The 12515-nt window shown below is 36.8% G+C and overlaps 1 protein-coding gene across 1 annotated transcript in view; it reads right to left on the reverse strand.

Moving 5' to 3' along the window:
* Positions 1-12515, reverse strand: part of ank2a (ankyrin 2a, neuronal) — a 76955-nt gene that overhangs the window by 30697 nt on the left and 33743 nt on the right. Inside the window, 21 exon segments of the mRNA XM_058780378.1 lie at positions 1805-1826; positions 1944-1976; positions 2133-2255; positions 2458-2583; positions 2661-2889; positions 2968-3064; positions 3155-3347; positions 4011-4093; positions 4096-4221; positions 4869-5023; positions 5408-5506; positions 6054-6278; positions 7115-7150; positions 7492-7595; positions 7937-8021; positions 8254-8377; positions 10839-10911; positions 11009-11107; positions 11188-11286; positions 11588-11686; positions 11800-11898. Of these exon segments, the coding sequence (XP_058636361.1) occupies positions 1805-1826; positions 1944-1976; positions 2133-2255; positions 2458-2583; positions 2661-2889; positions 2968-3064; positions 3155-3347; positions 4011-4093; positions 4096-4221; positions 4869-5023; positions 5408-5506; positions 6054-6278; positions 7115-7150; positions 7492-7595; positions 7937-8021; positions 8254-8377; positions 10839-10911; positions 11009-11107; positions 11188-11286; positions 11588-11686; positions 11800-11898 (2329 nt within the window).

Consider the following 12515-nt stretch of genomic DNA (forward strand, 5'->3'; position numbering starts at 1 on the left):
GTTTCCTGCAGACACTGTTCTAAGTCACTGCTGAGATAAGAAATCATACCTGAAATGTCCCTCTTAGGAGGAGAACTGGATATAGTGTCTCTTGTGGTTCGAACTTCATGAATGAGTGCCTCTTGGACTTCAGTGATATTTTTGCTTTTGGATTCCTCAACATCTGTCTCACTGAGAAGTACCCACTCCTCATCATCAATGGTTACAGATCTCCCAATAGCACCTTCCCTCTTCGTATCATCCATTGTTCTGTCACGAAGAATCTCTTCTACCTTCTCTAAGTCCTCTTTCACTTTTTCAACAATTTCAAATGGCTCATCCACTTCTTCATCCCCAGCCTTGTCTGATCGCTCTCCGGGATCAGAGCAGCCCGATTTTTCCAACTTTTCAGAGGTCAGAAGGACTGACACTTTAATCAGGTCCTGCTTCATTTCAGAAACCTCTGAAAGTAGATCTGGACTTGCGAGTGTGGCAGGATCATGTATGATTTGCAGCATGGAAAGCTCTGTTGACTCAGATCCATCATAATCTTCCATTTGAACAGCACAAATAGTTTGTAAAGAACAAAGAGGGAAATGAAGAGGACAAAAGACATTGGAAAACTAGTCAGGGCAGGACCAATACAAACTGTCTTCAGTTCAGATGATGAGGAAACTACTTGACAGAATGAAGAACATTGCTAGATTTATCTAGATTTGGATCCGAAGGATTTGGGAAGGCATAGGAGCAGTTAAGCAAAGCAAAATATAATTACAAAGTGAGGGCAGGAAATGGGCAGGAAATAACTTGCTTAAACATGTTATATTGATTCAAGTATCCACTCATACACTTACACAAGAGGGAAAGTATAAAGAAAAAACAAAGGATAAGTAATACATAAACCTGTGCACAAAGAACAAATGAGGAAAGTAATCATAACACAGAGTGGAGCTGTACCAATGAGGCATCTCAAGATTGTTCTCGACATGAAGAGCTCATGTCAACACAAACACAGATAGCATTTCAAAACAATGCCCTTATGCAACACTGAGATACAATCAGAGGCTTTTCCCATAAAACACTTTCAAATTATTAAATGCTATGGCTTTTTAGTTATGCAGATCTTGGAGTCAAACATGGAGTTGTTTAACATATGGGAATTTGTTATAAGTCTGAGGTAAATGATAAGAAAAATTTAGAAAAACAATAAACACAAGCGAACAAAGGAAACAAAGAATGTGAGTGATAGGGATAAAAAAATGTCACAAATTATGCATATTTCAAAAAAGATATCCTCACATTCAAGCAGACACACTCACACACATACATATACAATAATATAATATGTGTAAGTCAAGTTATTTCCATGCAAAGGAAATGATCCATGCAAAGGTGACATTTGTGGCAAGCAAATTAAGTGATTTCATTACAGGCAAAATAATATGTGCCTGGTCAGTATGATTTTGATATTAGGGAGAATGGTTTGTTTTCCAGTATCTCTTTTGGCATGTAACACACTAAACATTTTAGAAACCATCATGCCAGAAGCAGGATACCATTGTGAGAGAATAGAATTGGATGTAATGTTTCATGAGAACAGCAGACCATACAAATAAAAATGGAAGAAGGGATGTTTATCAGCCATAGCATAGCAATCAGGGATCCACAAATACAATTTCTCTTAAAATCGCTAATAAATATGCTAAATATCTTAATGTACTAATACATTGGTAACCTACATTTACAGGAGTTATGGGGGTTAAAAAGAATGAGAGAAAAAGCTGTGTATACTGTATATATATTTATAAACTTAAAAATTGCTTACATTGCTCATGTGTCTTCTCACTCTATAAAGAAATTAGATTGAAACAGAGAGTTAATCGAATGAAAATGATCTCTTTTGCAAAGACAACATTATTTACAAAATTATTTATTTATTTTTAAGGTGTAACATAGGTATTTACCTCCTCATCTGCATCTTGGTCAGAATCAGATTCCTTAAAAAGTAAGAGTAAAAAAAAATCAACTGTCAGATTAAATTTAGCTAAACTAAATAGATTTTGATTAAAAGGTATTGTTTTTTTGTGGTGTATATGCACATGTACAGTATATGTGGTTGTGAGGTAATATCATTATGAAAGTGTTTCTCTTACCTTTGAGTAAACAGGTAGGCAGATGTTCAGGTTGCATATTGCATTGTGGTTTAGACTGCGATATGTTCTTGGTTCTTTTGTAAAAGACAACCTGCCACATGGTTCTTGAGTGCTGTCACGTATCTGTTGAAAACAACAAATCTGTAACTTTGCTCACCACCAACTGACAATTATACAATACTGTGGCATCACAGTTAAACTAGTAGGGAACATTGTGGCATACTGTAACACGTTTAAATCTGTAACTCAGTGCATTTTTGTGCAAACTTCAATATAATATCTACGTAGTTATCTACTATAAATAGTGCTACAAATAATAACTTACTTTGATAAAGAGAGAAAGACGGTTTTCCTTAAAGGCATAGAAGCTGAACACATGGTGCTGTCCACTTTTGGTCAGTGGGACCAAATTTCCAAAGCAGTCTGCAAAGATCGGCTTTCCCTCTAGGACCTGTAGAGATAAGCATACCACCATGTAGAAAAAGTTCATCTCAAATGCACTAGCAAGACTAGTTAAACCACACTTACCTCAACATCTCGACTACGAGCCACTTCAGTGAAGTTCTCCTGCTGCTCCAGAGTTTTATCCATCTTATCATCCGTCATACAGAAGCAGCGGAGTCGTGCTTCTATAGGGTCCAATGTCTTGGCGAAGATGACAAACTTGGCCATATAGGGAACACAGATGATCTCACGATACAGCTGACTGGAGAAGTTCACAGACTCCTGGATCTGACGGCAATCTATAAGCCAGAACCTGGGAGGGAAAACATGTATTTAACGATTTGTCATGGGAGAACAGTAAACAAACATTTGTCACTGCATCTGAACTCACCTTGCTGACACATTAGTGGTAAATGAAACACACTGGTTGATGAATGTTAGCGGTGTGGATCCAGTTATGTCCTCCCATTGTGCTGGAGTCGTCCCACCTAGAAAAATAAAATTATTAGAACTATTTACACCTTCTTATAAAGGCACTTACTTACAAAAGATATGTTTTACTCTTTATTCTCACATACCAGTAATGCTACATAATAGTCGTAGAGTGGGTGTACTGTTTGTCCCATCATTGGTTGGGCTTTTAGGGACAGGAATAGTCATGGTGATGGGCTTGTGAAACTTGCGTCTTCTGGGCTCCAAAGTAACAATTGGGCTGAATGTAGCCTTATTACCCAGGATCTTCCTCACCAGATTCTCAGTGATGGGCTGGGCCTAATAAAAGATGAGATTGAGATGCAAGTGGCAGGATGGATGTCTCATTTTCTTTTTCAATTTCATCCCCCTCCCTCCGATTTAAGAGTAATATATTGCTAATTAGATATTTTACAAAAGAGCATAGCTAAAAAGCTTTTTCCATAGAGTCACACTTTTAATATGAACCCTAAAATAAGACTTAAAGACAAAATAGCAATGCATTAGTATTACTTTTTTCAGTGTACCAATACATTTTTTACCTTTACATAAAAAAAGAAAATTGCTGCTGCGTTGATATATAGCTCAATCTCAATTGAGTAAGCTTTAATTACAAAGAAGTTACTAAAAGTTGTTTGTACTATTGATCTAGTGTTGCCCTCAACATCGTTTGTGAGAAAACTAACATGAATCAATAGAAAAATTTGAAATTCCAGTAACACCTTATTTTAAGGTGTCCTTGTTACATGTACTTACTATAGAATTAGCACAAAATTATGCATAATTACATGCAATAACCCTAAACCAAACCATAAACCTAATGCTATAGTTTGTACATGTTGTTAATTAATATTACTTAATTGTACTTAAATGTATAATTACACTGCAACAAGGACACCTTAAAATAATACCTTAATAACATTAAAAGGTCAATGATGAAGATTGCTTTGCATAGTAGGTTACCTGTAGCCCGACGCGTATCCGTTTAGTCAATGCTCCCTCTGGGAACACAGCCTGGACCTGTGGAACAAGTGTGCTGCTTAACACCCGCCCTCTGGACCGATCAGATGACTGTCCTGCTTAATGCGGGACACCACTGCAAAGTATTGTGGGAAATCCCTTGTAATGATGCGGCAGATTCGCTTTTTCTCCAGCTCCTCAGGAGTGTCCAATTCTGGTGTGAAAATGACAAATTCAGTTGTTCCAAATGACCAAAATCTTCATTTTATTTCATTTGAAAGATGCTATCCTTCTGTACCAAACCAAACTTTTCAACTAAGCACAGACCTTTTCTAAAATGTTTGAAAAGAACTGTCACACAGTTTTGTTGTCTAAACAAATTTAGACTTTTATTTGGCAAGGATTCAATAAATTGATTATACGTGACTGTAAAAACATGTATAATGTTACAAATACTTTCTATTTCAGTGTTGTTCTTTTGAAATTTCTGTTCATCAAACAACGTACCGTATCATGGTTTCCACAAAAATAGCGAGCAGTACAACTGCTTTAAACATTGATCTTAAACACCAAATCCAGTATATATGAACAGTTTCTGAAGGATTAAAGGCTGCTGAAAATTCAGCTTTGACATCACTGTAATAAATTACATTTTAAAATATATTAAAATAGAAACAGCTATTTTAAATTGTAATGATATTTCATAATATTGCTGTTTTGCCCTTGGTGAGAATCTTTCAAAACTATGAAAAAAAACATTACTGACCCCAAACTCAGTACAGTTCTATTAGCATACCACTTGCCAATTTAAGGTGTGTTACATCAAACAAGTGTCTCCGTGTGTATTCGGGACACACTCACCCTCGTCCATGCCATTGAGTATCTGATTCAGCTCTTCTTCTGTATGCTCACAGTGATGTTCTCTCCAGCTCTCTCCAGTCTCACTGCGCAGAATCACCAACTCCCTCTCTGTCCCACGCAACGCAGCAAAGTGGGGGATCTCCACTATCACAGGCCTGAAAAATAAGGGGTGTTATTTCAGCCAAATGTATGGCTTTGGACTTGTCAAAGTGAGGATTGTTGAGAAACAGATATTGCATCTGTGGAAGACATAAACACAGGTAAATGTAGCATGCAGCAATGTAGGAACAAAACCATGGGTAATGTCATATACAGCATACACAGAGCAATGACCAATACAAGAAAATAACAAATTTAAACTCAAACGATATTCAAAAGTCAACAAGGGAGGTAAAGATAAATTAATGGAACACCTCTATTTCGGAATGATAAAAACAAACTCAAAAAACTATAAAATACAGATGGAGGTGTATTTAAAAGAATTAGGGGGGATATGTGACTGGTATCCAGAGGATATTTGGCATTAGGATCTCTCCTACCCGAGGAATTTGGTGCCGGGTGGACCCAGCTGCAGAATTCTGCTGACAAGACTTTCACCCTCATTAAGAGGAGGAGGGGCTGTTGGGAGGTGGAGTTTACTGTTCCGATCGCAGCCATTAAAAAAGATGTAAAAAAACAAGGCACACTGTGAACCTGATTTACTGAACTCAGATTTAGTGAGAGAGGAACATCGTTGTCATTCCTCCAAACTAGAGATGACAAGTGTCCCAACCAGGTGAGACAAACACTAAAAGCTCATCCATGAGGTTTTGTCCTAACCAGCTGCAACATTTTGTTCATCACTTGGTTAAATCTACCTAAAATTCTTTCTTTAATTAATAAATAAAAAAATACTAAAACTTAAAACTAAAATCTATCCACTGAATCTCATTGGCCCAAAATTCACAAAATAAACATCAAACATAATTTTACTGGCTGAGATTACATGGACAGCTGGAATCTTGTAACATCGCGCCTGGTTAGGACACATCAAATATGTTGACATATTGCGCTACTTTATCAGTCAAGACGAGACAAAATAGAGAACATATAAAACTGCATCATACACAAACAAAGATAGACAAAAATGTTCATGGTGATACAGCATACATTTTCAATTTTAGATCCCCTTAGACACCCCCTTACCCAAGAAACTGGGCTCCGGTGGGTCCAACTTCAATGAGCTTGCCTGCGAGCCCCTCTCCCTCCACCATAGGGGGCATAGAGGCCAGCCTGTGCCTCTTCACCAGACGACATGTGACCCGTGTAGGTGCTGAGCACTTTCTGGGTGGCACAATAATGCGTAGTCCATTGTGACGACAGCCACGCATGGCACCACCACGGGCATCCACCATGAAACTGACCAGGAAGCTGTTTTCATAGAACAGCATGTGACAGTGAAACACACAACACAATGTTTAACATCTTCATTAAAGCTATACAGAAATGAAATACTGCAATAAATGCATTACATTGTTGTTTATAAACTTACAGAAGCCACCTAGGCCATGCAATATTATTTTTCTGTCTATTTTTCTAAACTTACATTATAGGCTCTGTGGGCTTCTGTATGTTTGTAAACAGTTATTAATTTTGCAATTCTCTTTGGTGTCATTTGAAATTACACACTTTTCCAGAAACATTTTGGGTTCCAATAGTTTTCTTCGGCGATCAAAAGGAGTAATTTCTGTTAAACCTTGAACATCGTTTTTATCATCAGACAGTGTTGCCATTATGTTTTACAATTACAGAGTCACTGATGTACACTATAAGAGTATAATATTATTTTAAGTGTTACCTTATGTATTGTTCAAGAAGTTTATGGAGAAAGTCTCCAAAAGAATCTACAGATAAGTCACTGGAGAAATTGGATAATAAAGAATGATAACCGTTGAACATGCTCAAGATGTACTTGGGGAAAATACCGTAATAGTTGAGAAACACAATGTCTCCAGTTTCATACCACCCATGTGAAAGATACTGAATAATACTTCATATTTTTCATGGGGATCTCTATGAATACTGAGACATGACTCACTGTGTTCATCAAAACATGCTTATTAAAATCTTAATATTTTAATAAGGCACAAAAAGGCTCATTTAAAAAGCTCAAAGCAGTCAGTTGTTATAAATACATGCAATAATGAAATAAAAGTAGATGAAGTGAGGAAGCAAAAAGGGCACAAGGAAGAGAAGTGGAGGATCACCTGCTGTTGTCATTGTCAAGGCATGGGGTTGATCGGCTAAAAGCAGAACAAAAGACACAATCACGAACAGCAGAGAGAGAGAGAGGCAGAGTGATTTAGGGAGATGACGTGAGTGTAATAAACAAGAAAGAAAGAAAGAAAGAGAGAAAGAAAGAAAATCTGAAAGAGAGAAAGAGAAAGACAGAAAGAAAGAAAGAAAGAAAGAACAATGAGAGGAAACTGAGCAGCTATCATTCATGATCCACAATAGTGACATCTGATGCAATTCCAGCTTTGAATAAACATACATATATATTTACTAGCATGTACGACGGGGGAAGGCGAGTGTGTGTGTGTTCATGTCCGTTTTAGTGTGTCTGTGTGTGAAACCTACTAACCCTGACTGCAGAAGAGTGCTAGTAAGCACCACATTATCCAGATGTTCAGCACCCCAGCTCAGTCGATATGAGTCCTTATCATGCTCTCGAGAGAATGCAGAAACCTAACAAACAACATAATCAGACTATAATATATCATCGTGACTCGTGTTCAAAGCCGTTCTAAATGACAACCTGTGACCTCGTTACAACAGTATTACTATGTCACTGCATCTGCATGTTTCAAAATTGTTCCAAAATGTCCGATTTGACTATTTTTATGGTATAACTGTTGTATAAACGCAACAAGCCCTGTGAATCCATGGTTTACAGTGAATTTAGAACAGCTAAGAAGATTTTAACAATGCTAATAATTATATTTGAGCAATTCGTGTTGTAAACCATGGCTAACAACACTGAGCCAAATGTTAGGTGTACATATGAGGTATGATAGTTCATGGTTCACCTTATTAAGCTGGTGGCTGGTGATCATATCCTCAATCAGCATTCCTTCACCTCTGTAAGCAAGATGACTGGGGGTCTCATGGGACCTGAGGTAGGACAATGTAAGCAGGTTAGCAAAACAGCGTTATTTGTGTGCACCTGTTATACTTGTGAGAGTTAAACTGCCCCACAAAAATGGCAACAAATGTTTAAAGCTTCTGATGTGAGTTTGGAGGCAGGGCTAACAGTAATAATCTGTTTAGCAGGAATGAACTTGTCTATGGAATATTAAAATATTGGTTTGTCTGTTTGTAAATGTGCCTTGGTTTATTTTTTTACCGGTCTAAGTTATGGGTGTAGCTCATGCCGTCCAGGTAGTGTCCAGGTAGAGAGTCATCACCAAGCTCTCTCAGGTCCTCTGCTCTCAGGTACTCCCCTCCATCACCTGTCATTGTGTCCTCACCTGCTCATACACACAGTTGAACTCAAATTACTGACTTAGGGCCAGATTCACTAACAGCTTGCACCAGCTCAAACCCTCTTTTGGTGTTAAAAAAAACTGCTGTCAGGATTTACTAAAGAGACGCAGCGAAAAATTTGTGATGAAAAGATATTTTTGCATGTGCACTTGTAGGAGTTTCTCTATCAGATGCTAAATTTGTGGGAAGAGAGTATTTAAGTGAATCACGCAACATAATTTACTACGTTTTTCCAATGCTATCTCACGACCAATTCGTAAGTATTTTACAAGGTGGCTAATTAGTATGAATTCGTACAACCTCACTCGTACGACCTCAATTGTACGATTTTGTTTTCTGTGAGAGGTAGGTTTAGGGGCAGGGTTATGGGTGATCATTTGTACAAATTCCTATGAATTTGCCACCTTGTAAAATACACACGATTTTTCACAAAACGTACGAATTCCTACGAGCGAGGTCATACAAAATTTGTACGAAATAGCCACCTTGTAATATATATAAGAATTGCTGTGAGATCAGGTTGGTTTTATGGTTGTCAGATTACTGGTATTTGCACCATTATTTAAAGGGGTCATCGGACGTGAAATACACTTTTACATGTTGTTTGAACATAAATGTGTTTTGGCAGTGTGTGTACACAACCACCCTATAATGATAAAAATCCACTCAGTGTTTTTTTTTTTAAGCTAATAAAATCATTACCCCTTTCTCAAATCAAGCCGTTCTCAGCTTCTTGTCTGTGTGATGTCACACAGACCCGGGCCCTCCCGTGATAGTTGATTGACAGTAGTGTAGTGACAGTAGTTGTTGGATGTAATAATGAACATAGCAGTCGTCATTTACTCCCGACATCTGAGCCGCTGAAGGAGGATTACATTTGTTTGTGAAGGGAATGCACGACCCGATCTACCTAAGTGCGTCTATCTTCGCGCAAATCATTCGTTATCCAGCTTCACCTACAGAAGAAGTGAGTATACTTTTTTTTTTTTTTTTTTTTATGAATATTTGCAAATTGATTTTCCTAATAACATGCTAGTTAGCAAGTTTCACGATGACTGCGCCTAAAGTTTAGGAGAGCTCATTTGCATTTAAAGCGGCATGCAAGAAAACGGCTTGCTTGCAGGTTTTACAGCTGCGAAGAAGACAATAATACAAAACTGGTTTACACCGCACATGGGTGGAAAAACATATTGGATTCGTAGCCTCCTGCAAATAGTGACTTGTGAATGTACAACAGCACGAATCAATGGGGCCAAGCCTTCTACCATTGATGCTTGGCAGTGGTTTCTCTTTGACGTGACTGTATAAAGGAGTGACTTTTGTGTTTTTCTTGTCCTTCCCTCTCTCCCTCCCTTTGACTGGACTTTGAGATATTGAGTATGTGTCTGTTGTTGTTGTTTTTTTTGTTTGTTTTTTTTTTATTTTATTTTGGATGTTATGTATGAAAAATAAAAAATGTTGATAACAAAAAAAAAGAAAATGGCTTGCTCTGAAAAGAGCTGTTTTTAACAGGGTAAAAAGGATGTTGTTTTACACTACAATTGAGAAATTTTAATCAAAATATGTTATAGACTTTTCATTAAGAACTTAAAGAATTATATCAAGTTGTGGAAAATGGGCATCCGATGACCCCTTTAACACCCAAAAAAGCATGTCTCATCCCATTTTGCACCTGTGTACGTTCCACTCCCATTGGTGCTTTTATGGGATTGTGGTCTCAAACTAATTTACTGTTCTGTTCAGTAAATCTGGCCCTTATTGATTAAGTGATATATTGCATAGGCTGTAGTTTAATAAACAACCCAAATCATGTACAATGTATTATATAACCTCTCATTTTCTGAACCAATATAAATGTAAATACTTTTTTTTAATTCAGACCAAATAGCATTAATTCTTAACATTTGGGTTTTAGACAACATGACAGTAAAGATTTCAAAATAAAGCCATAAAAAACTAAAATTAATAAAAATAAATTATATTAACCAACAACATATTAAGCATAACAAGCACCGTTCACCCATTATGCAGGTACTTCTAAAACTAAAATACTCAGTGACTCACAGATATCATGTTTTCTCATTTTTATGATTTGAAAAATTATCCCCAGATTAGCACAAAGTTAGTTTTTCACAGTTTAGTTTTCTACACACAATAATCATGCCCGTTCCAGTTAGCACACAAATTGCAAACCACACATTGGAATAGATACGGAAGGAACTGAACAGATTTTTGGTAATGCAGTAAGTGTAACGTTAGTAACTTCAATGGGTCAGTTCGGTTCACTCTATATCTATACCCTGTATACCTTCTATCTCCATAGAGACTTCAGTAAAAAGATCCTCCTCCATCTGATGTTGGGCTACAGAGGCACAGTAGCTTTTACAAAGATATAAGAAATCCTGATTATGCATAATAAAAGTCAGTAATAAAAGAGTATCTTACCCTCCTCATCAGACACATCCAGAACTTCTGTCATTGTCTCTGGAACATTCAGCTTGTGTTTCTCTGTCACCGTCTACAATAGTTGAAATAAAAAAGGCATTCAACATATATTCTTGTATGGTTTATGAATGCATCAAATGGTGTTAATATGTAAAGGCATGGATACATACGGTTGTCGTTGTGATTATTTCCTCAGTAACAACTTTCAGAGTGTCCACAACTGAGATGTACCCCAGACGCTTAGCAATAGAGAGTGCTGTGTTCCCATTCTGAGAGAGAAAGAGTGTGAGGTTAGAGAAATAAGATACAGAATTAATAGAATTTCTGTGAGTATGAGTGTGTTGCTCACCATAGTGACTGCATTAGGCTTGGCTCCATGCTGCAGCAGGACATTGATAATATGTGTATTTCCCTGCTGAGCAGCTTGGTGAAGTGGTGTGTAGCCATTCTGAAATAAAAAACAGTAAACAGCTCAGAAATAATAATTATCATAATAACAATCAGAGAATGCAATGCAAAAATGTAAGCATGTCATACATTTAAAATATTGCAATTCTGACAGAATATTACAAAACATTATAATTGCACAAAATTACAATCTGTGATAGACATTTGTTTCTCAGTCACAAACTCAAAATGCATGGTCACACAGCTCATACTTACAGAATCATTAATTTAATAGTTTATTAAGTAATAATTAATTGGGTTACCAAGTCACATATACTTTAATAAATATATTAAACTCTTACCTTAGTTTTTGCATTGACATTAGCGCCATTTTGCAAAAGGAAATTAACCATTTTGACATTTCCATAGTGACAGGCAACAATAAGAGGAGTGTAGCCCAACTAGAAGAAACAACCAAATATCACATAAGCTGAAGTGTAACATACTGAAACATTAATAAAAAAAAAAAATCAGACCGTGGTAACAAAAAAAAATAAAAATGGTTCAAACTTACTTTGGTCTGCTGGTCTACGTTTGCATCGTGCTTGACCAGTATTTCAGCCACCTGCACTCTGTCTTCCTGAGCAGAGAGGTGTAGAGGTGTAAGGCCACTCTGAAAAAAAAAGGAAATCATACACCATTATTACATGGCTCTCTGAAATACTTCTTTCTGATTGGTCAGCTGCTGAATTCTATAGTCTACTTTTTTTTTTTTTCTTTTTTTTTGTGGCCCTATCGTATTAGCAAAGTCAGGATTAAACAGAATGGGTTCTGGTAATCGGTTAATGATCTGAATAGTAATTTATTTCCAAGTAAACTAGAGATAAGTCTTTAGAGATAAGTCTTTTTTTTGTCTGCAATTATTCTAAATAGGAAAGTGCATAAATTTGTGTAGGTCTTGGGCAGAGTTTCCCAAACTGGGAATCATGAACTCTGGGGGGAGGGAACTACAGGGGGTTCATGAGTTGTAATATAGTACTGTTTGCATGAACAGTTTCTCAGTTCACAGAAAATGCAGCAAACTCCATCTCTGCATGTGTTGCATTTAATGTGCACTTGCTAACTCTATGCACACTAGGTTAAGTTTAATTTCTAACATTCTTCAGTAGTAGAAATATTCAATTTTCTTGAGTTCCAAAAACATCAATGTGACTGTAATGTGGAATGAGACACTATCACAAAAAAGACTTAATCCACTTTAAGTCTAGCTACAAATAGAACAAACAAACA

This window comes from Onychostoma macrolepis, chromosome 01 (genome assembly GCF_012432095.1).
Source record: "Onychostoma macrolepis isolate SWU-2019 chromosome 01, ASM1243209v1, whole genome shotgun sequence".
NCBI lineage: Eukaryota > Metazoa > Chordata > Actinopteri > Cypriniformes > Cyprinidae > Onychostoma > Onychostoma macrolepis.